Below are 24,962 nucleotides of genomic sequence, written 5' to 3' on the forward strand. Positions count from 1 at the left end.
ATGTAGCCCTTCTCCAATCCCAGTTTGCCTACAAAGCTGTTAACTCCTTAAGGGAAAAAAAAGTATGCTTGACATATCTTTCTATCCCTGGAAATATAGTAGGTGCTACACAAATGCCTGCTTAATTTAATGAATACTTGAATTCACAACAGCCTCAGGACTGGAACTTATTGATGCAGAGATGTGCCAGGCACAATTCCTAACACTAGGGGATGCTCAACTAGGTAATATGACAAGAGTGCACTGTGTCTACAACATGTACCATGAAAATCATGAGGGATGAAAACAAGTGCCCTACCTCTCTAGGCAAAGGAAATGACATCAGTCAGGGAAGGCTTCATGGTAGAGGTAATAATCTGTTAGACAGGTTAAGAAATGCTTTGTGCAAAGAGCACATATCAAAGACCCACAGCATGAAAAATAGCCTACAGAAGGACAGACTGGACTTTGAATACTCCACTCTGACTGAAGCCCAGCAGTGGCCTTGGCCAGGATCAAAAGAACTAGAGACATGCTGTCTAGTTCAATATCATCTGGGCAACAGAGAGCGACCGGTGGTGGAGTTTAAACTGGAATTTACCATTTTGCTCCCGGGTCACTTAATAGTCAGGGTTTACTGCTGTGGAGGTGGAAGGAAGCCTCCTGACACAGTCTGGGCCTACCTCAGCCAAAGGGTAAATGGCCACAGGTGTCTGAAGCTTCGCTCTGCATGGAGATTTAGCAGGTTTGCTTTCAGAATCAGCTCTTTGCAAAGAGGCCTCTTTCCTCCACTGCGGCTGCTAATTATCCCCCCGGAGACTGCGGTGCTTTTCAAGGAGCCTCGTTGCCCACTTAGGAGCTAATAAATCACAAAGTCCCCCAGGCAGCTGGGCCTTCCAGAACACAAGTGCAGAACACACAAATTTAGCAAAAAGGAAGTCTTCCAGAGACTCTGTCTGTAATAATCAGAGGCTATGCCCATTCTGTGTTCCCAATAATGCCCAGCTCCAGCAGACTCCTGTGTGTGCGGGGTGTACCTTATGTAGACAGTGGAGGCTGTGGGAACCATCTGTGCTCCACTGAGTAGCCAATGTGAATCAGAAATGTAATTTCTAGATAGCTCCAGGATGGCAAAAACCTATCATAGCTTGGAAAGGAAGTATCTCCAAAAAAGCTAACATGCTGAGGCTTGGTCTGCAGAGGATGGTGATGCTGGGGCTTGGTCTGCAGATAATGGTGATGCTTGGGGTTTAGTCTGCAGATGATGGTGATGCTGGGGCTTGGTCTACAGATGATGGTGCTGCAGAGTGGACATAGAGTAAGACTGGAACTTATGTCACCAGCAAGTTTGTTAATGCATTGTTAAGTTCACACTGAATGGCTAGGAAGACCTGGAATATTGTTGGGAAAAAAAAAAACCTTCCTAGAAACTTAATTTTGAAGGCCATATCTTGTCTCTGCAGCCCCTTCTCTGTTGATATAGTCATAGGGAAGCGTTTATTTAGCACCTACTATATGCCATGGATATGAAGATATGTGAGGTGTTTTCCTTCCTTGAGGTATTAACAGCTTTGTGGGCCAGCTAGGACTTGAGGGGTGGAGTCTCCCATTTCCCATGTTGGGATCTGCACCTAATCTAAGCTTCCCACAAACATCGGTGGCTTCCTCCTCTAGCAGAAGGGTCTACCCCTGAGTGTAATTTCCTATAGGTCTTCAAGGTCTGCAGAAGCTCAGCTGTTGGGCAGCTCTGCCCTCCGTGGACTCCCACACCATGATGCTCCTGCCTCAACACAGGCTCAGGAGTAGTGGAACCAGCTGATTATAAACTGAAACTTCTGGAATCATGAGCTACCATAACTCCTGTAAGGTGCTCTTCCTAAGTATCTTGTCATATCTGAAAAAAGGATAACATTTGGATTTTTTCTTTCTGGCAAGCTCTGCAATTCCGAGTTTTCCCTTTAGATGACACAGCACAGAATTCTGAGGTATGGGACAACATAGTAATGCATGATCCTCCTGCCTCACTCTTCCCAAATGAAAGCCTCCACTATCTCCTGTTCTCCTCGATGGGTATTTTCAGAAACCCACTGAGAATCACCTCCTCCCCAGTGCTGAGAAGACAGCAATGAACAAAGACAGCCATGCAAACTCCAAAGATTTAAAATTCTATCATGGTGGGGGAGCCTCTAAACACACTATAAAAATGAACTAGGAGCTAGGGCTATGACTCCATTGATAGAATGCTTGCCTCACATGCATGCACTCCCTTGGTTTGATCCATAGAAACACATAAACGGCATGCGATATCACAAACCTGTGATCCCCGAACTTGTCAGGTGGAGGCAAGAAAATCAGAAGTTCAAGGTCATCTTGGACTACAAGGCAAGTTTGAGGCCAGCCTGGAATATGTGTGATTTTTGCCTTAAACACACACACACACACACACACACACACACACACACACACACACACACACACCAATCTATAGACCTTTGCTCAAATCCCACTGAGTAGGGACAGATGGGTGAGGAACTTGGGGCACATGGTAGCCATTACTCATGAGCAGCTCTAGTGAAGGCTGTGTGGTCCATACCAGCAGTTCCCAACCTAGGGGTCAAGACTCCTTTGGAGTTCAAGCTACTTTTTCACAGTGGTCACCTAAGACCATCAGAAAACACAGATATTTGCATTGTGACTCATACCAGTAACAAATTACAATTACGAAGTAGCAACAAAAATAATTTTATGGTTGGAAATCACCACAACATGAAGAATTGTATTAAAAGGTCACAGCCTTAGGAAGGTTGAGAACCACTGCTCTATACCACCCTTTGCTCCGAGAGAGACATAAACTTCCTCATTGAGGCTCCTGGGCCTGTGCTCAGAGTTTCTAGTTGAATTAGTCTGGCTTGGGATTCAGGTGTAGCACTTCTCCAGGAGCAAGCAGGGTGGTCACCAGGAACAGTGCTGAGCCTTGCTCAGGAGCAAGTACAGAGGACAACACAGAAACGCTGCTGGGGTTGCTCCTTGAATCCCCATTTCCCTTCCTGCTTCTGGAGTGTGTGGTGGAAGCAAAGTTTGGACTTCCAGTTCAGCCTATGGCACCCACGGTCACAATAACATCTTTAGAGCAATACTGCTTCCATGACTCTGTGTGTTTAAGACAGAAATCACACGTATTCCAGGCTGGAATACTAAGTATGTAGAATGCTAAGTACTAAGCTTATAAACCAGTGCTGATCATTGAAGACTCTTAAGCCACACTATTTACAAACATGTCCTCCAAAAGCAGAAATGTTCACAACTTAGTCCCCCATCCTGTGGTGCTACTGGGTGATGGTGAAGCCTTTCAGAGGCAGGGCCTAGTGGGAGGCCCTTGTGTCACTGGAGTGTGCTCTCCAAAAGGGTATTAGAGCCAACTCCTTGTGTGCTTCCTGCCTGTGAAGTAGATACCTTCCTCAACCATATGTTCTCCTACATGCCCCCAAGACTTGTAGGCTCTAAGAAAAGCAGCCCATTAGCCACAGACTGGATCATCTACCACTGTGAGCCAAAATAAACGTGTTTGCTTATAAGTTGATTAGGTAGGGCATTATGCTGTTGTTACAGCAACAGAATGCTGGCTGACCTGGACTACCTCCCAACAGGCTTGTTTCTGGAATTGAATCTTGGATCCACTCACTGAGCAATGATGGTGGGCCAGGTTATATGCTGAAGGCAAAGATAAACAAGAGACATCTCCAAATAGCTAATAATCTTCAGTAATGAAGAGACATATGAGATAATTACCAAAAGATAGGATGATGTTGATAAATATAAGCCACCAGGAGACGACAAGGAAGGGCCAGGGATGTGTGACTTCAATTTGGGTTTGTAAAGAAGAAGCATTCATCAGAGCAAGCGAGAAAGAAAGAAAGAAAAAAAAAGCCAGTGTCAAGTCTCGAGAAGTTAAATATCCAGGAGTGTGAAGACAGCTTGGCCAGCAAAGTGTTTGCCACACAAGCGAGAGTTCTACGTAGAAAGCTGAACAATTTTTGGTTGTGAGCCTAGCCTTTAATGGCTGAGCTATCAGCAAATATGGAGACTAAAGGAAAGGCCATCCACCAGACATCCCACCTGGGTATTCATCCCATATACAGTTACCAAACCCAGACACTATTGTGGATGCCAAGAAGTGCATGCTGACAGGAGCCTGATATAACTGTCTCCTGAGAGGACCTGCCAGAGCCTTACAAATACAGGGGCGGATGCTCACAGCCAACCATTGGACTGAGCGTGGGGTCCCCAATAGAGGAGTTAGAGAAAGAACTGAAGGAGTTGAAAGGGTTTGGTACCCCATAGAAAGAACAACAATATCAACTAACCAGACCCCCCCAGAGCTCCCAGAGACTAAGCCATCAACCAAGGGTACTCATGGCTCCAGCTGCATATGTAGCAGAGGATAGCTTTGTCAGGCATCAATGGGAAGAGAGGTCTTTGGTCCTATGAAGACTCGATAGATGCCCTAGTGTAGGGAAATAGAGGATGGGGAGGTAAGAATGGGTGGGTGGGTGGAGGAACACCCTCATAGAAGCAGGTAGAGGGAGGATGGGATAGGGGGTTCCTGGGAGGGGGGAAAACCAGGAAAGTGGATAACATTTGAAATGTAAATAAAGAAAATATCCAATTTTAAAAAAAGAAAGCTAAACAATGAGCGTTTGTGTAATCTATGGATCCCTGGAGCTCAAAGGCCACCAGTCTAGCTGAATCTGCAAACTCCAATCCAATAAGACCTGGTTTCAAAAAACCAAAGTGGATCAATCCATGAAGAGTGATACCCGAGGTTGACCCCTGGCCTCCACATGCATGTACGTGCACACACAGATGCACGTGTACCAACAAAAAAATAAATTCAACAAAGAAAAAAACATATATGAAAATAACTTGTATTTGGAGAGCAGGTTTTTTGTTCAGTGTGGCATGACCATGAAGTTACCAGGAGTGATGGAAATTAATTCTAGAAAGGTAAGCAGGGAACTCACACTCCATAGAATACCGGCTTTATTCTAAGGAGTCACTGAGGCTTGCGTTGATTGGATTGGCTTTAGAGAGTTCCCCCTGGCAGCAGAATGGATTGAAGCCAGTAGAAGCATGCACATCAGAGAGTAAACTACGGCACGAGAGCCCTGTAAGTAGGCGAGGAGCACAAAGACTTGGGAAGGTCAGGAAGACAAATGTTCCAAGGAAAAAAAGACAGACATTTTTTGTTCTTGTTGTGTTTTTTCTGTCTGTACAGCAATTACAATTTGAGAAGGAAAATGGGGAGTTGAAGTGTTTGGTCCACAGACAGTCAGACACTGGCAGTTTAGAACACAGGGAAGCTGAAGTTACAGCTTCCATGACCAACTTATGAATCACTCCCTAGGTGATGACTAAAGGCTGGGGAGGAAGTAGATCATTCAGGATGATTGTGCAGTCTATTGGGAAGATCCAAAATAGACTGGAGAAAGTCAGGAATTTGAGAGAGGCTGAGGAACTCAGAGCATACCTGTACTCAGGGCTTGTTGATTCCATTAAAACTCAAATAGAGAGGGGCTGGAGAGATGGCTCAGCAGTTGAGAGCACTGGATGCTTTTTCAGAAGACCCAGGTTCAACTAGCACCCACATAGGGGTTCATAACCATCTGTAACTCCAGTTCCAGAGTATCCAATGCTCTCTTCTGGACTCAATGGGCACTGTAAAAAATGATACACAGACATACATGCAGGAAGACCATACATCATGTATCTCTCTTTCTTTCTTTCTCTCTCTCTCTCTCTCTCTCTCTCTCTCTCTCTCTCTCACACACACACACACACACACACACACACACACACACACGTATAAACAAACAAATAAATCTTAAATACATATTGGTAGAGATGTAGGGACACCCGCCATGCTCTGTGGGCAGACTCTGATGGAACATTTGCACATGTGCTTCACTCTGGCCCACCCTCATTGGGTTTATCATGAGAAGAGTAGGAGTAGCTTCAACAGAAAGGAAGAAGAGGCCGGATTGCAAAAATGAAGGCTGCAAGCAACAGGAGCCACCTGTCCCTTAAGAGGCAGTCATTTATTGGCAGGTTATGTATAAATCACAAACTCAAAAGAAATCAAGAATCACACCTCAGAAATGGTAAGGACCATGACAAGCTGCTGACACACACTTCGGGAGTCTCCATCAGGACCGTCCACAAAGAAAAATCAGGGCTGTGACTGGCTGTAGGGAAAATCCTTGCTGAGCAAGTTGAAACAAAGATGGAGGTCCAATCCAGATAGCAACTGTTGGAGGACTCTCCTGGTTTGTTCATTCGTTTGTTTGTTTATATTAGTGCTATATAGAAAAGAAGGGAGATAGAGACTTCAGAGGCATATGCTGGGGAAGAAGCATTCAGCTGTTTGCTGGCAACTGCAAAGCAAAGTTCCATCTGTGACATACGGAGAAAAGGCAGACCTCGAGGTGCAGTCTCAGGTCCCCACTCTGCATGTGTAGAGAACACAGATATTCAGCCTCTCTGCACAGTACCATCACAGGCTCTAGTGCTCTGTCCTGGTGATCTAGAGAGACATGAGTTAATCAAGAGTGTTCTTTGGAAAAATAGAGAAAGGCTGGGAACCCTTCAACTTTTGGCAAGACTCCTGTGAAATTTACTTATAATCTGGCTTCAGTGTGTGTGTGTGTTATGTGTGTATGTGTATGTGTGTGTGTCTGTGTCCGTGTGTGTGATGTGCATATGTATACAAGTATGAATGCCTCTCTGTGTGTGTATGTACGTGTGTGTACATGTATGTGTGCCGAAGCTAGGAGAGGACCTTGGGTGTCCTGCTCTATCACACTCTCCACCCTTCATTCCCTTGAGATGGGGCCTCTCACTGCATCTGGAGCTAGGGTGGCAGCCAGCAAGCCCCAGCAAGCCTCCTGTCTCAGTACTGGGTTACATGCATGCTCAGCACACCTAGCTATTTTTGTGGGTACCAGAATCCAAACTCGGATGCTCATGCTTTCACAGCTAGTGTTGGTGCCTCTCCAGCCCATCACCTGGTCCCTTTATTTTAGCTCTGGCCATGCAACTGATGTGCCCATTGGGAATTAGAATGGTAGAAACTCTGTTAGTGTCCAACTGGGGGATGCTATGATACTCTGGAGGTCACCAGAATTGACTGGAATTTTCCAAACTAGCAAAAGGGGAGATGTTAGTGGATGCTAAGGGCGTAAGTCCACAGCTGGCTTCCTAAGGCTTGGGAATTGCTGCCTCCTGCTTTCCTCTCAGATATTCCTTATTGCACCATAGGATATTGCAAAGAAATATATTTAACGGCCAGCCAAGCACCAAGTCTTTTTTCTAGGGCAGACCTTTGCATCAATAACACCCATAGAGTTTGGAAAACCTTTAGAAGAGGTTTAAGTGTCCTGCTCTATATATGCAATTGTGTCTATTCCCATCAAAAAAGCCCCTAATTGTCTAATTATAATGTATACGAGGTTATGTCTAAGAAACTCCAGCCAAGAAATTCTATCGAAATACATTTGGGCTTGTTCTAATTCTCTTTTGAGATAGGGTGGGGGATCTCCCAGGATACCCTCAAATTCATAATCCTCTTGGCTCTGCCTTCCAAGTTCTGGGATAACAGACATGCTACCATACCTGGCTTGATATCCCACATTTTAAAATTTTGCCCATTCCATACTAATAACCCTATTAAAACTTTCAGCCTAGGCAATTTGACCCTGACCTTGGGTTTTGAAACAAAAATATATTAATTGCATCAGCACTCCTGTGCAGTGAATGTGGAGCCTACAGATGGCTATTCAGAGAATCCTGAGGAAGTGAGCTGAGCCAGGTGGACCACAATGCCAGCATACCTTGTTCTCACAGGTGGACTACAGCCTCAGCACACCTGGCTCTTGCAGGTGGACCATAAGCCCAGTATACCTTGTTGTCACAGATAGACCATGAGCCCAGCATTCCTTGTTCTCACAGGTGGACCATGTGCCTAGCACACCTTGTTCTCTGAAACTAGCAAGAGGGCTGGGGGATAGATTCAGATAAAGGTCAGTTTCAAGACTGAATTGAGGAAATTGGGATATGGGAGCTTCTACCTTCCCTATGTGGAGGAGGCTAGCCTCATATGAAGAGTGGGTAAGAGAAGCAGGGTTGGGAGCTCGCTTTGAGAATTTGAAACACCAGATAATGGGGGTGCCGTAAAGACCAGTTGACCCATGGCTGGAGAGTTGACCAAAGCTAGAACTGATACAGTCTGATGGCTCAGCAATCCTGTCTTCCGATTAGAAACCTGGGTGCAGAATTAGAAAGAGTAAAAGCTGGAATACTGCATTGTTAGAGACTGAGAGAGCAGCTGGTACATAAGGATGGAACTGAAGTTATTGTCTGCTAGGTCCAAAACAATGGAAGAAAGTGAAGTCAAGAGTCTCCTAGGTGAACTTGCCAACAGGTATGAGTTTGGAACTGTGCTAAAGGTAAAAGGAGACAAAGATGTAACCTGTCATATCCTGCGGCTGCCATAAAGAATGGCGAGAAAACCATTAAAACATCAGAAGTGGTTCTTTCCACAATTTTGGAGGTGAGATTGCTCACAGAGTTGGTCTCCTAGATGTACTGTGAAGAAAATGCTCTGGGGACAAGCGTGTTGTCCTGGCCCTTCATGTTCACTATGCTCCTGTCTCAGCCCACCTTCTTCCCTGTGTGTCTAAGTTTACTGCCGTGGATTTGAGCCCCACACATCCAGGATGTGGGACTTCACCTTTACGTCTGCATGGGCTCTGTCCACAACAAAGCTACACTCAGAGGTTCTTTGTGGATATGGCTGGCCCTAGAATGAGTTTTAGGGTGAAACACTTTAGTCATGACCACTTTGATGACAAGGCCAAAGGGTTGGCTGCAAGTTAAGTGTTTCTAGAGGAAAGAAAAGAAAAGCTGGTGACAGAGTAGACGTTGGAAAGCTGTGAGGACAGGTAGAGGTGACAGGAGGTAAGGAGAAGACTGGGAGGGGCGAGTCTGTGTCCCAGAGAAGTGTGAGGATGATGCTTTGGGGGATAATGATGTGTACTGTTGGAGGAATGTAGGCCTGGGGAAACCATTTGTTTCACTCTGCTTCCTTGTCAGCCTCGTCTGATTCCCTGTGGATCTTAAAAATGAGCTTTAAGACGAAATGGCCCAAAATATTTTTTATTAATTGGTTTAGGATAGAACCCTAGATATCTTTATTTAAATAAAGACGTGAAAGAAAATGCAATGTACTAACAAAGAAAGAACCCAGAAAGGAAGAAAAAAAAGTTTCATCCTCATGGAATGTTCACACCCATGCTGCCAGCAACAAATACTGGTATAAAGACAAAACACGACCTTCAGAAAAAAGCAGCAGCTGGGAATCAGGGGTGCTCTCCATCCAGGCTGGGGAGATCTGGAAGGGACACTGCAGAGTGTCCCTTCATCCCTTGAAGTCCCAAGCAGAGCCAGAAAATTAAAAAAAAAAAAAAAAAAAAAAAAAAAAAAAAGAGGAAGAGGGTTGCACTGCCTGGCTCTGAGTGAAGTTGCTCCCTGCCCAGAGAGGCCCGAGCTTCGTGCAGCCAGACACAAAGGATGGAATTCAGATAGTTTTTTTTTTTAAAGACATCAGAACTCATTTCTATAACAGTTGCTATTCTTGCAAAAACAAGCTTTTTGCTCCTCAAAAAAAAAAAAAATATTTTAATATATTTTCAGAAATATTTTTGGCCAGGATAATACTCCACGGCTTACTTTGTATTTTTGAATACATAATAAACACATTAAAAATCTCAAGCAGCGTAAAAGATTATACAATCAAATGTAATTCTCATTTATCCCCGATTGCCTAGCTCTCCCCTCCCACGTACAGTTCCCTCTCCCAGCGCTAGCTACAATCACCAGAGTCCTGAGCCTCCCTCCCGAGATAAGCTCCCATAAGGCCTTTCTTCATTACAAAGGATAGGGTCATCCTTGGTGTAAGTCTCCACAATACCAAACTCTGTGGATGTTGAAGTCTCTTATAGAAAACGGTATAGTGTCTGTGTGACATCCTACACTTGTGTAATCTCCAAATCATCTTTAGCTTGCTGGTTTATAGTACATAATACAGCGTCAATATTGTATGCAAAGGAACATCTGCATGTATTTAGCACATACGCATTTCCTGTGTGTGTGTGTGTGTGGCATGTCATGTGTGGAGATCAGTGGACAGCCTCAGGTATCATTCCTTATCTTCCACCTCATTTGAGGCAGGGTCTCTTTGTTTCTCTGCTGCATATACCAAGCTAGCTGGCCGGTAGCCTCCACAGACTCCCTATATCTGCGCATCTTGCATAGGAGTGATGGTATTTATAGACATACTCATCTTTACGCGAATTCTGGGTATCCAAATTCAGGCTAACACACTCGCCTGGCCTCCCCAAATATTTTCGATCCACAACCAATCGAATCTTTGGCTGTAGACACCATGGATATGGAGGCTTACTGTATGTTGGAGGTCATTTGTTCCATATTAATATTATAGACCTACTGGTTAAACAACTTGTTTTAACCCGTAGTGACAGATATTTTATTTGTTTCTGTCTTTAAAATATACATATTATATTTCTCACCAAGAGCCTCAAATGGGATAGGAAAGAGGGGCCTACGTGGGTCACCTAGCAAGGGAAGCTAACAGCAGCACCCCCAAACCAGCCACACTCTCTGATGATGTCTTGCTTCTGCCCCCACCCACCCCCCAGGAGCCTGATGCCGAGGACCTTGGAGACCCAGATCACTCTGGAGAAGACACCCAGCTATTTCGTCACTCAAGAAGCCCCTCGGCGGATCTTCAACATGTCGCGAGACACCAAGCTGATAGTGGTAGTCCGGAATCCGGTGACCCGAGCTATCTCTGACTATACGCAGACGCTTTCCAAGAAGCCGGACATCCCCACCTTCGAGGGCCTATCCTTCCGCAACCGCAGCCTGGGCCTGGTGGACGTGTCTTGGAACGCCATCCGCATCGGCATGTACGCACTGCACCTGGAGAGCTGGCTTCGGTACTTCCCACTGGCCCAGATCCACTTTGTCAGCGGTGAGCGGCTCATCACTGACCCAGCTGGGGAGATGGGGCGCATTCAGGACTTCCTGGGCATCAAAAGATTCATCACCGACAAGCACTTCTACTTCAACAAGACCAAAGGATTCCCTTGCTTGAAAAAACCAGAGTCAACCCTCCTGCCTCGATGCCTGGGCAAATCAAAAGGGAGAACTCATGTACAGATCGACCCTGAAGTTATAGACCAGCTCCGGGAATTTTATAGACCTTATAATATTAAATTTTATGAAACTGTTGGGCAGGACTTCCGGTGGGAGTGAGTCTCCAAGGTACAAGGGCTCTACTCTTGTCTCTTCCGTGAGGTTTTGCTCCCAGAGATCCTGATCCCCATCTCCAGCCCCTCTTCTCATCTTGAACCCCATGATGAATCGTCTTGGAACCAGAAAACTGAATAAAGACCAAGAGACTAGTGGTTCCTGCTCTGTCCAGGAAAATTCTGTCTGCTTCTGGCATACCCATCCAATTCTTGAATCTGCTCCCATCTGCCCATGAGAGGTCTTGGGGAATGGTTGTAAGAAGAGAGGATCTCCAGATGTTGGGGGATATTCTGAGTGGAGATGGGTCTGTTGTGTGAGAACGGCCATTCCAACACAGTGGTGGGCTTCCTAATTCTAAGTGGCATGTACCTTCCCTCTGAGCTTAATTTTCCCCTGCAGCCCTGAGCGGTGGGATGGGGGAACGCTCTCCATCCTCCTCAGAACACAGCAGTTCATCAACAGTGTGCAGAGCCCAAAACCCCTCTCTGGCCACTCCAGGAGACAGACTCTGTTATGATGAAATAAGCCAGTGACTTCAAAGCCTGTGGTCTCCACTGTGCTCGGAGAACTATGTCTTTGAAAAGCACTCTGTGACTCTCCCTGCTCCCTGTGGACAAAAGCACATAATTCTGCTGTTACGGGTACTTTCTTCACGCGAGCTTTCATGTTCAGCATGCACGGGATCATGCTTGTCCATGTGAAATAAATATGGCTCTCTCGTGTCCTTAACACTGAGTGTTTCTGTCTAAGGCAGGCCTTCGTCAGTAAATCCCAGTGTAAGTAGTCAGGGATGTGGAGGACTTTTGATGACAGCTGGAAGTGGGTGTGGGTGTGAAGACTGTCGGGAGAAGCCAGGGTCTAGATGGAGAATGGTGGTTTCTGGCTGTTAAGAAACTGGTACAGAAAGATCACAGAGAGATCTGTAAGGAATGTGTTTATTGTATTTCTTTATCTTCAGCACTAGGCATTGAATCTAGACCCTAGGGCATGCTAGGCAAGTGTTCTAAAACTAAGGTATAGCCTCGTCATTTTTACATTTATTTTCTTACTGTGTTAAGTGTATTGTGTACACATGTGGAGGAGAGTGTGCATATGTTTGTGTGGATACACATGCTCATGTGTGCACGTGCATGTGGAGGACAAAGTTCAGTATCAGGTGCCACCCATCACTCAGGCCATCCACACTGCCTTTTGAGAGTCTCTCACTAGCCTCAGGCTTACCAATTAAGATACTGTTTCTTGGGTGGATTGTCCACCTGTTTTTTCTTTTCTTTTTTAAATTGTCGTTTTGTTGTTTTGTTGTGTTTTGTTTTGAGGCAGAGGCTTTTCCTGGCCTGGAGCTTGCCAGTTAGGCTTAGCTCGCTGACTAGAAAGCCCCAGAGATCCACCTGTGTCCGTCTCCCCAGTGCAAGGATTGCAAACACATGATACTATATCCAGCTTTTACCTTGGGTCCTGGGGACCAAATGCAGGTTCTCATGTTTACTTGGGAAGCTTTCCTGACTCTGCTATCTCCCTTGCCCCTATATTTATTTTTGAGTAGGGTTTTACTAAGTTGCTTAAGCTGGTCTTGAGCTTAGGGTCCTCCAGTCTCAGCCTCCTAAGTCTCTGGGATTAGAGTCATGCACTGCAGGCCCAGCTTCTTCTCTGAAACACGATTTGGGTTGGATAACATCTCTGCCTAGATGCTTTCAACTTAAAATACCAAACCGAAGGCCCAAGGTCTGAGGAAACATCAGATATATATTTTTGCTTGGCCAGCATAAAACTTTGAAATAGCTGTCAGTATTTACAAACTCAAAGTATTCACCTCAAAATGTAGGGTTTCAGCTTTTTTTAAAAAAAAAAAAAAAAGGAAAGAAAGAAGGAAGGTAGGAAGGAAGGAAGGGAGGGAGGGAGGGAAGGAGGAAGGGAAGGAGGGAGGGAGGAAGGAAGAAAAAGAAAGGAAGGAAGGAAGGAAGGAAGGAAGGAAGGAAGGAAGGACAGAAGGAAGGAAGGAAGGAAGGAAGGGAGGAAGGAAGGAAGGAGGAGAAACTTGGCTATACAAAGCCTATACTCTGACATGAGAATGAGAATTGACATCTTTTGGCCCTGCACTCCTGGGCTCCCTTCCTCGATGTGCATAATCTGCTTGACCCTTGTGGGTATTTCCCAGTCTTGACTTGAATGTCACGGACTCTAAGGATGGTGTCTAGTCCATCCAACATGACACCTGAGATGATCCCAACTCCCATCATCTGTCTCACTTCATGCTTCTTCCTTCTGTTCTCCACCACTCCAGAATCACATGCTTTCCTGTGCCCTTCAAATCTCCACACTGGTCCATGCTCTCTGCTTTGCTGTGGAATGCTTGCTCTTCTTCCTCCCCTATATCTCTGTCTCCTTTGAAAACCAGGATGCCAGTAAGACTTCATTCAAGTGTGCTTGCTTGACATTTGTAAGGTCACCTCCCTCTGCTGACAGCTGCTCATTCTTCTATCTTCATTTGTCAATAACAGGTTTTTATCACACTAGATAACAGTTAGGTATTTAAATGTGTTTCCACCGCAGATCCTGAGCTCTTTGAAGATCAAGTTTCTTTCATGCTAACCTACAGTAGTCTCACGGCAAACATGTAATGGATGGATGTGTAGGTATGTGGGTGGATGCTGAAGGCCAGAGCCTTGGATAATGATGTGCCAAAGAAGTAAACTGCTGCAGTATGCTTCCTGCATGGCTCCATGGTCTAGGAGCCAGGAAGCACTACAGACCCTCCAATTTTTCTGCATTCATGTGCTTTGCTGGGCATTACAGAGGTGTTAATGGAACTTTAGGGCAAAATCCCCAGCAGGTTCAGCTCAGCCTCCTGTCCCAACTAACCAATTAATGAATAATGACGATTAAAAAAAAAAGCAAAGAGAGGTCTTTTGATCCATATTTACATTGGGAAGGGGAACAGATAAAAGGACTACATGATCCCAAGTCCATCTTTAGGGAACTGACTAGAGCTTTAGGTTTAAACAAAGGAAGAATTGCACCAGGGGGCAAGAGCTAGACCATAATTAAGCCTCCCTGGTCAAGGTGTGATCTGGATGCTTTTGCCCAGTTCTGATTCTGCAGGGTAGTCCAAAGAAGACTTTATCACTTGGGAGGAGCAACCTGGTGACCATGGGATGATCACCTCTGCTTCAGGATATCTCCCATTGATAGATAATTTCCTTCATCCAGGAGGTGCTCTGTAGGTGCAAGGCTCTGCTGTTCCTGAAATTAGAGGTAAATGCAGACTTAAGATAATGATTAGACTTTGGATGCCCTTGAGGATGCTGAACAGGACATTGGCCTCTGGTTCTTATCATTGTGCCCTTGGCCTTGAATAAAATAAGCTAGACATCTAATGTTTCTAGATAGACAGTCTTTGGGTGATTATTATCCCTGCATGCTAAGGTGAGCAGGTGACCCAAAGAAAGGGAACTAGGTCCAAAATGAAGGCAGAGACACCAAGTTTTTATCCTGCCTTGTGGGACCTAAGTGCCTATAAGTTATTGGAAGGCACAATCTGACTTGCCAGGGTCAAGGACACAAAAGTCCCATACATACACTGTATGTATGAGTAGGTCTTGTGGGCCAAGCATCTTCTGGACAGAAGATGACTCTGCCCATGGTTCTGAGAAGTGACTTCTTAAGTTTATCCCTGTCAATCTGAAAATGTGATGCAGAGGAATGAGTAGCTGTTAATTCCTGGAACCTGGACTCTGAGCCACTGGGGAGCACACAACGTATGTGGGTGACAATAAATTTGCCCTATAGTATTTCCCACTGAAATGTGTTTAGTGCCCTAGTATCCTGAGTCTCACTGGCCAAAGCCATAGCCACTGGGAGACAGGTTCTCACCAGGACGTAAAAGAAGCCTCTGATTAAAAGACACTAAAATTCGATAGTTTGTCTCAACTTTAGGAAAATTCACTAAGAATTTGTAAAAATCTTGAATGTTGTGTGTAGATAAGCTTCATTCTTCTACATTGCTAGCATCCACAGACAGCACAGGCTAAGCAGCCACCCCATCTTAATGAATAGGTATGTCTACTGTAATTAGCATATCCATCATTGTATGCAAATGAAAGATGCTAAAGTATCTTTAAAATCCTAGCCGAAATGACGGAAATTCAGAGTACAGGAGTCTACTCAGCAAGCTCTGATTTTTAATCTAGTGTAACTGTTCCCTCTCGATCAGGCTGCCCCAGGGCAAAGTTGCACAAGTCCCAATTAGTACAGTTTAAATAGATGAAGTCTGACTATTTCATCTGAAACCAAAAAGGCCTCCTCAGGGAGACTCACACAGAAGAGAGAGAGAGAGAGAGAGAGAGACAGAGAGACAGAGAGACAGAGAGACAGAGAGACAGAGACACACAGAGACAGAAAGAGACACAGAGACAGAGAGACACAGAGACAGAGACAGAGACAGACAGAGACAGACAGACAGAGACAGAGAGACACAGAGAGACAGAGAGATCAAAGCAGTACTTTAAAAGACTGAAGTATATCTCTCTGTTGATGTATCTCAAAGCAGGTACCTGGCTGGTCTTCACTTCCATAGATGCAGACTCCTCTCACCTGCAAAGTAATTCAAGATGGCTCAACACATGTCTGCATTCCATTCCACAGAACGAGGACAAGAAGCAAAGACCACCTTCTAAAAAAGAAGAAGCAGGTCTACAGACTCATAGCTTGGCTAACTACAGCAAGGAGCTTTGCATTCGGGTCCTCAAAGTCAGGGGGAAAGGTTCCCCATGAGCTTAGGGAAGGATGCAAGGGTGCTCTGAGCAGAAGCTGCTGGCACTGGGAGGCTGATAAGCTCTCTGAAGTCCAGTTTAGTGTCCTGTTTGTCTTTCTGTGGTTGGTGCTGAGTTGAAAGAAAGGAGAGATAAAGGTGAGCTATCATGCACTGACCAAGTCCAGACTGTTGCAAGTGAGTTGCTGCAGAGATGTGGGTCAGAGTTCAGCTATCACAATGGCTGGCCTTTGTCCCTTCATACACCATTCTCTCAGGATCCAAAGACAGTTCAGGAGAAATCTATCTCTTCTATTTGGGGCTATAGCATCCTTTCTACTTCTATTTCAGGTTCCAGCATCCTTTCTATTCAGCCTCCTCATAGCATGAATAGTATTCCTGAGGGTCAGATAGGATAGCAGCATTCCTTCCATCCACATCTACTACAGTAGAACTCAATCCCTTGGCCACATTGTGAAGTGCAGGGAGATGGGAACATGTAAGCATCCTGTTTTAGAATCAGAGGACAGCAAGTATGAAGGGCCACCTTCCTGCCCCAGACACAGACTCTTCTCCACAGAGGACAGCTTTGAGTGTATACTCCTCACTCTGTCTCTGGGACTGTGGCATGTGAGCATGCTTCTCCATTCAGATGGAATATGGGCCAGTCCTTGCTTCCCTTGAACTGCTTCTACCGAAAGGCAGCATGAAACAGGCTAGAGGAAGCAGCACTCCTGGAGCTCAGTGGGTTTAAGCTCAAATTCAAACTTTCTTCTTTCTTAGCTGCATGACTTTGAGCAAATAATTTCTTCTCTGGGAGAATGTAATCATCAGTAAGTCAAGACAGACACTGTACTCATGACAAGAGGTTTACTGTGGAGGTTAGGTGAGAAAAGTCTTGTTTACCACATAGTAGGTTCTCAGTTTGTTCTTGTTTATTTGCTTCCTGGTAGCAGAGCCTGCCGTGGCTGCTAGACTCCTGCCAGCTATGATGCCCTGAAGCTCTAAATGAACCAAGTTCATAGCAATTTTCCTCCCCCTATCTCTTACCATGTACCTCGAATGGCGTTGCCCTTGCAAGCTAGGATCAAGTGGCTCAGTTGAAACTGATTCAGAATAAACCCAGCCTGAACATGTTGCTCTTATCTCTGGGGAGCTGGGAGAATGATTGTAAATGCCTTGACATGCACTTAGAAAACTCTTACAGCATTTTGCTACTGTACAGGGAACATGTATATGTGCTCCATTGGACCAACCAGTATTCTTCATTGGTTGCTTTACTGATAGTGGTAGCTTGAACGAAGAATTCACCTCTCTTAAAAGGGGATCTTGATTGCCCAGTAACAGGTATCTTGCCCGACTCATTGTTTGAGACACAAAGCACCCGGGCACTACATTGTGAGATGTCCCAAGAACTCCGAAGCAAGAGACATTTTTATTTGGGCCAACAAGTGGGGCTTTTACATTTACATCTTTTGGCCACCTCAGACAACAGAGAAAGCCGGAGAATGCAATCCTTTGCTGAACACAGTTCAACCCAGTGTATTGATGCCTGGGAAGAAGGGGAAATGGGTGTTGGGAAGGTTGTTAATAGCCTCTGTTACAAGGAAACCCAACATTTGAAAAGTTGCCCGTTTATCAACATTTTTCCAATCAGTCTTCACCTGTGCTCCTCACACATGGCACTATTTGAGACTTCCAGTTTGTCTACCCCCCTTTTCCTGACTTTTGAAAGCTAGGACCCCAATACCAACCTTTCTTTACCTTCTTCTCCAAGCTAGTAAATCAGACTTCTGAGGGACAATGAGGGACAATGGGGGATGTACTGGCTGGTTTTGTGTGTCAACTTGACACAGGCTGAAGTTATCACAGAGAAGGGAGTTTCAGTTGGGGAAGTGCCTCCATGAGATCCAGCTGTGGGGCATTTTCTCAATTGCCCCTTGTGGGTGGTACCATCCCTGGGCTGGAAGTCTTGGGTTCTATAAGAGAGCAGGCTGAGCAAGCCAGAAGAAGCAAGCCAGAAAAGAACATCCCTCCATGGCCTCTGCATCAGCTCCTGCTTCCTGACCTGCTTGAGTTCCAGTCCTGACTTCCCTTGTGATAACAGCAATGTGGAAGTAAGTCAAATAAACCCTTTCCTCCCCAACTTGCTTCTTGGTCATGATGTTTGTGCAGGAATAGAAACCCTGACTAAGACAGGGGACATCAACGGTGATATCTGCAGATCTCCCCAATGTAAAGGTTCCCATTGTGGTTAGTTTCCAGCCACCAGAGCATCATGGCTGAGTGTATAGATAGGAGGAGTCACACATAACCAACTCCTTGGTGTCAGAAGTAGCCAGCTCGGGTACACCACTGCCTAACTGCTCCCTTCCCAGCTTCCCCGACTAGAGAACCCCTAAGAGGATAAATCCACAGCCAGTTGTATTATGTATTCAAAACTTGGTGCCTAAATTAACCTGAGCCCTGGGATCTGGACCAAATGCATTTTCGTCTTTGAGTCAAATGCTACTCAGCTGGTGATGCAAGGAGTCACCTCTTCATAAAGCTTCAATCCAACTAAGTTCAATTCCATTCTGTCAGTGAAAGAAAAGGAGAAACGATTTAAATGGCACAGCAATTTTATCTTCCATTTTTGTAGATAAAAAGTACACATACCGCCAAGTAACTAGGAGAAGGAGCCCCCAGGTCTTTTGTCCTCCTTTCCATGTATGCGACTCTCACGGAGAACATGCTGCTTCACTAACTAGCTCTAATGTTGAGTATTACTTACCTTTATATTCCAGTGTGCCTAGCCAAAAGCCACCTACGTCTTCAGATGCTCAACCCAGCGAACAGAAAGCTGGTGAATGGTGGGCCATTGCAACCATGCTTTGATTAGCTGTCCTCTCAAATCTCCTTTTGAACCTTAATCCTCAATATAAAGTAGTAACAGGTGGAGTCTTTAGGAGGCAAGTAGGCTGTTGGGGCTCCATGCACACCCCTGTCATAGGGCTTAAGAGAGTAAGTTCTGTCACCTTTGTCCTTCTGTCCTTTATGTCATCCAGGGCCACAGCACTTGAACTTGCCATGGCATTGGCCTCGGCCTTTCTGGCAGCAGAACTGTGAGATGAACTTCTGTGGTTCACCAAGAGCTCCATCAGGGCATTTTGCTTCAGCATTGTGAACAGATTAAAGCAGGGGCTGGAAGAGTAACTGTTAGATTGAAGGGATCTCTAGGGTGATTCCATTATGTCCCTTTGTGCTAACCTCTTCACTTTGGAACCCAGTCTTAGAGGAAACTCCAAATCTACTTTGTTTGACTCCTATCATTTGAAATCTATTTCCCTCAGACACACACAAACATGTATTGCTGTTGCTAGGCTGCAGAAGACGGGACTAGACTATGAAGGGAAGATGAGAGAGAAAAGCAGAAGGGAACAGAAGGACTTTTAGAAACTCCTTAATTCTTAAATCAGCCCCCTTCCCACTTGATACTGGGCCACATAGTTTGTGTCCCCCCTCCTCACTCAATAGATTTAACAAAAATGTATGCATGTCAGACACATACTTTATGTGTCTGACATTTATTTTGTTTCCATGTGTCTCAGGGGCCTTGAGATGAATCTGCATGACTGACATGTGTCAGGCTGATGCCTATCTGACTATACGTGATTGATGACACCTGGCTAATTGGATCATGACTGACTTACAGGCATGGTCTGCCCCAGAACACTGTGTGTGGAGCTTGGCTGACAGCACCATCTTATCCGATATTGATGGGCTTGCTATACTGCCCCCATATGCCTAGGGAGGGGCTCTGTTTCTTTTTAGACCTAGCGATGAGGATGTAGCTATTTGGCTATATCAAAGACCAGCTAGGGTTTTGCAGCCCACTAAACACATAAGACTCCTGTCCTAATAGAGTTCAGTTCTAGATTTCTGCCAGTGGCTGTACAAGCATCTTCTGCCACTTTCTGAGTCCTGGGAACCCTTAGAGGGGTTCTCTATGTCCAAAGTCCTCAGACCAGGACACAGCATGGGGATTCTGGACAATATGATGATGCTTCCAAGAAAATAGCAGAAGTGAAGAATTCAGGGCACAGAGGTATTTTTAGGAGTTCAACCATGTCTTTGAATAATGAGATGTGAGTTTTTCTGGTTAAAGAGAATGAGGTCCTTTCATATAACTCCATATCATTTTCACTTTGTAATAACTAGAATCCTTATTCCTGGTTCCACAGAGGGAAGAAATTGAAGCCCAGAGATTTACCTATCGTGACCCAGGTTCCACAGTGAGGACTCAAATCTACAACTTCTAACTCTTAAACCCCTTGTGTTTATAAGGAAAGGATATATACTACAATGTTAACATTCAAATTATCTTCTAAGAAGTTGCCATCAGCAAAGCTTGTTAGACCCTAGGCTAGAGAGTGGATACATACTATAATGTGCACAGGACTCATCGAATCTTCTCTGAAATATCTGAGAAGTGGTGACAAGAATAAGACATCAGACACAGAGCCTGGAACTTCATTTGCGATTGCAAGAACAAGCTTAGGGCCATCTGTGATGGAAAGGGCAAGCACGGGGTCATCTGTGATAATAAGGACAAGGACAGGGCCACCTGTGATGGCAAGGGCAAGGATGGGGTCACCTATGATGGCAAGGACAAGAACAGGGTCATCTATAATGGCAAGGACAATGACAGGGTCATCTATAATGGCAAGGACAATGACAGGGTCATCTGTGAAGGCAAGGACAGGCTCAGGGCCATCTGTGATGGGAAGGACAAGCACAGGATGGGGGCAACTAAGCTTCATACCAAATCCAAACTGACATCTGGGCTGTAGAGCTGCTAATCTGGGGGTCAACACAAAATCTCAAATGAAATGTTCTGTAATTAAAAGGGTAAAATCTGAGAATCAGGGTTCACACATATATACTCCCAGCACTCAGGATGCTGAGACAGGAGGATCGTAGATTCTAGGCCAATTTGGGAAGCTCGACAAGAGTTTGTCTGGAAGAAGAGGAGAAGCAGGGGAGGCTCAAGAGCAGCAGTGGGTGAAGGAGGAGCACACTCTAATCATGCCAAGAAACATTGTAGTGAAAATCCTATAGTTAAGCTTAGACATAGCTTTGACCCTCTGAATACTTTTTCATTTTGGTTGTCTTTGGTGTTTGCTTTTTAAGACGAGGTTTCTTTATGAAGCCTTTGTGGCCCTGGAACTCTCTCTGTAGGCCAGGCTGCCTCAAAGTCATAGCAATCCACCTGCCTCTGCCTCCCAAGTGGTAGGATTTGAGGCTTGAGCCACCCCACCAAGAGTTTCTGAATACTTAAGGCAAAGAGAAAAGCTATGGGAAGTGCCTCTCATATGATTTCAAGATGAGAGTTCAAAGGACAGAGGACCAGTTTCCTGAGAGAGATCTTCCTGTGCGAGACACTCATTAAAATAATGTTCCTTTTTACAGGAACTGGGATAATCCACATGTTAGCCTTCCCCATATACAATAATGAGAATCTAAATTAGATGCTTCTGTTGGATGCCCAGATGGCATAGTATAACAACTACTAATTAGCAGTAGTCTGGATTGGTAGAGGGGAAAAAGTAAGAATATCTTTTCCCTCCTTGAGCCTAATCTAATACCATAATCTAATGCCTGTGAGCGAATGATATGCCACTGATGTCGCTAGTGATTTCATGTGAAAAGGAGCCTAATAAAAAGTGGGTAATTAATAACCAAAGATTCTGGAACTAGAGACATGGCTCCATGGCTAAGAGCACTGGCTGTTCTTCATGAGGACCAGAGTTCAAGTCCCAGCACCCACATGGCAGCTCACAACTGTCTGTAACTCCAATTCCAAAGGTTCCAACTCCCTCATACAGACATACACACAGGCAAACAACAAATAAATCCACAGTATACAAGATAGAAAAAAAGAAAGGAAGAAAGAAAGGAAGGAAGGAAGGAAGGAAGGAAGGAAGGAAGGAAGGAAGAAAGAAAGAAAGAAAGAAAGAAAGAAAGAAAGAAAGAAAGAAAGAAAGAAAGAAAGATAGATCTTTTTAAAAAATTAACCAAATTTCTAAGGAGATGACCGTGACTACAAAAGTGCTGGCAGAGCAAGTCTCCAAGGATGATTCTCAGGTATTTAAAAACTCAACACTGGACTGGTGAGATGGCTCAGGAGGTCAAGAGGTTTGCTGCCAAGGAACCTTAGCTTGATCCCCAGGACTCAGCAGTGAAAATAGAAGACCAACTCCTGAAAGTTGTCCTCTGACCTCCAAATTAGGCGCATGCACACACACACACCCACACACACTAGATAGATAGATAGATAGATAGATAGATAGATAGATAGGAATGCCATTTTAATTTTTTAAAACTCTGTTAGCACCACAGCCCAGCTCTGAAGATTCTGAGTTTTGGAAACAGTGCTAGGCCTCTGCTCTGCCGTGTGGCACAAACATCTGCTGTATCTTGGTGATCTGTCATATTTTGAATATCTTTTTTTTTAATAAATGCTTTTATTTATTTTTTTAAAGATTTATTTAATATTATATGTAAGTACACTGTAGCTGTCTTCAGATGCACCAGAAGAGGGCGTCAGATCTCATAACGGGTGGTTGTGAGCCACCACGTGGTTGCTAGGATTTGAACTCAGGACCTCCGGAAGAGCAGTCAGTGCTCTTATCCACTGAGCCATCTCTCCAGCCCATTTTGAATCTCTTTTGCCAACCTGAGTATAAAATACCGAATGGCATGAAGTTTCCAATACCTCACTGTTTTGATCTATAAAAATGACACTCCCTTGTGGCTTCCTAAAGTAAACACTTAGGAAATCAGAAGGCACAGTAAGCTATCTATGTGTCCTGTCTGACTTATTTAAGCAACGAGGGTCTATTTCAAAGTCACACCATATGGATAAACGCACTGATATAAAATGTCGCTTTTCTCCTTCTCATGCATTATAAAAAGACAATCATTAAATTCGTCAACATCAGCTCCTCTGCATGTGTTTATTAGTACTCCGAGATGTTTGTACAAAGTATTCTCCCCCTCTCCCAACCCCTTCCAGATCCCCTTCCCTTTCCTCCTTCCACCTTCCCTACCCACCAGACTTGTGCATTCTTTTCTCCTCTCTCATCAAGTCCACACTGGAGCATGGTGGACCCACCAGCTCCTTTTTGCGGTAGATGATGACCAACAGCATGGATCCAGGACTGGTCAGGGTGCAGGGAATGGTGGGCATAAAAAACAATCTTAGTTTGCAACAAGAAAGTCTCTGCCTTCATATTTTCTGGACACTTCTCTGTTCAAATTCCTGCATGGTGGTGTTGATGTAGGCAAGGTGTTAGATCTGAGGTAACCAAGGGAACAGCTGCTTCACCTTGGAGCTGTGTCCCCTGGAGACAGATGCCCCTTTATGGTTAAACCTCTTTAAAGTTGAAGTAAGATTGTTCCCACTGTGTTAGAAGGTGAGGAATCAGGGCATCAGGCTAGCAAAAGGGCTCTAACCCTGAAGACCTGATGCCACTATAACATTGCTCACAGTGAGGCTCGGACACTCCTCTTCTTTCCAGGGCTTTCTAGAGGATCATGGGAAGACTATGCTAAAAGGAAGCACTGCTCCACTATGATTTGAGGAAGGGTCACCTTATCCCATGGGTATGTCCTGTACCTCTTACGTAGCCATGAGAAATTATGGGTAGTGCGCACTGGCTACTCTCTCCCTTTGAGGCAATTCACTCCAGCCTCTCCTTGAAGTGTTTTCTTTGCTAAATAAACTCGGCTTAAGCTGTTTATATTTCTCAACTTAATTTTCAGGTGAAAAGACAAGACTCCTGTGACAGTAGCACCATGAGAATTTTCTCCCAGTCCATCCCCTGACCCTATCCCCAGGATACTGGAACCACTGACCTTGTGGTGATCAACTGTGGAAATGGAGCCATGCCTTTCTTGTTACCACAATCTAAGAGCTTGCTTACACCCAGTGCTTGTACTCTCACACCGAGCATGAGGATCAAATGTGGGTCCCACTTCTTTGCCTTCGCTGAGTTAAATTGTTCTGCCATTTCTGTTAAAAGTCCATGCAGCAACCTATGTAAACACCCAAGATTAGCATAGATTCGGATCACTGCAAGCTGTGTAGCCAGTGAGGCATGACTCAGAGGAAAATAATTTCAAGAATGTTTTAATATGGAGATTTTTAAAAGGGTTCAAATGCAAAATGACTCCTGACTGTTCTGAAGGGTTTCCTTGACAAGAGAGGTTGTGACCCTTCTATAAACATATTCAGAGACCACCTTTAATTTTTTTTTTATCACAAATATTTAGCAATTAACCTTTTGGGGAAACTGACAACAAATAGTCCCCCAGGGAACCAAGTGAATGAACATTTGGGGTGGAGTCGTTTGATGTTTCCCGTGTGGATGCCAAGAGTTCTCTGCCAGTTTGGGCCTCATACATATGTTGCCAGTTCTACCTGGCACATTTAGCCGATGGGATTCATTGTTTCATGCTGCCCAGATCCTGTAAATGTAACTTTGACAGGCCATGGATGAAAGGAAAGTCTTCCCTACAGTGGGATGTTTCCTGTTACTAAAAAATTGGACCAAGTTTGTAAAGAGCACAGTCTCTTTTCATGTCATTTAAAGCAAAACCAACTTTCCAGCCTATACACTCAGATTGTCATGGTGAATTCAGTAAGATGGAAGACAGAAAGAATTAAAAGCTTTGGGTCAATACTAATAAGATAGTGTGACTCAATTTATAAATTATTTATATATGAAATCAAAATGTATATATAATACATCAATGGGCTGAAATGTTTTGTTCTATCTGTTCTCTTTTAAATGAACTAGAATAA

At 44.6% G+C, this 24,962-nt stretch overlaps 1 protein-coding gene across 2 annotated transcripts in view; it reads left to right on the forward strand.

Annotated features, from left to right (window-relative positions):
* Hs3st2 (heparan sulfate-glucosamine 3-sulfotransferase 2) overlaps positions 1 to 12,096 on the forward strand; it is a 106,101-nt gene extending 94,005 nt beyond the window's left edge. Inside the window, exon 3 of one of the 2 annotated variants that reach the window (XM_031388159.1) lies at positions 10,752 to 12,088. In XM_031388159.1, the coding sequence (XP_031244019.1) occupies positions 10,752 to 11,370 (619 nt within the window). In that variant the 3' untranslated portion in view covers positions 11,371 to 12,088. Of the gene's footprint in view, positions 1 to 10,751 lie in introns of both variants that reach the window. The other variant, XM_031388158.1, reaches the window with a different exon arrangement.
* Positions 12,097 to 24,962: the final 12,866 nt, after the last annotated feature.

This window comes from Mastomys coucha, unplaced genomic scaffold, assembly GCF_008632895.1.
Source record: "Mastomys coucha isolate ucsf_1 unplaced genomic scaffold, UCSF_Mcou_1 pScaffold21, whole genome shotgun sequence".
Taxonomy (NCBI): Eukaryota; Metazoa; Chordata; class Mammalia; order Rodentia; family Muridae; genus Mastomys; species Mastomys coucha.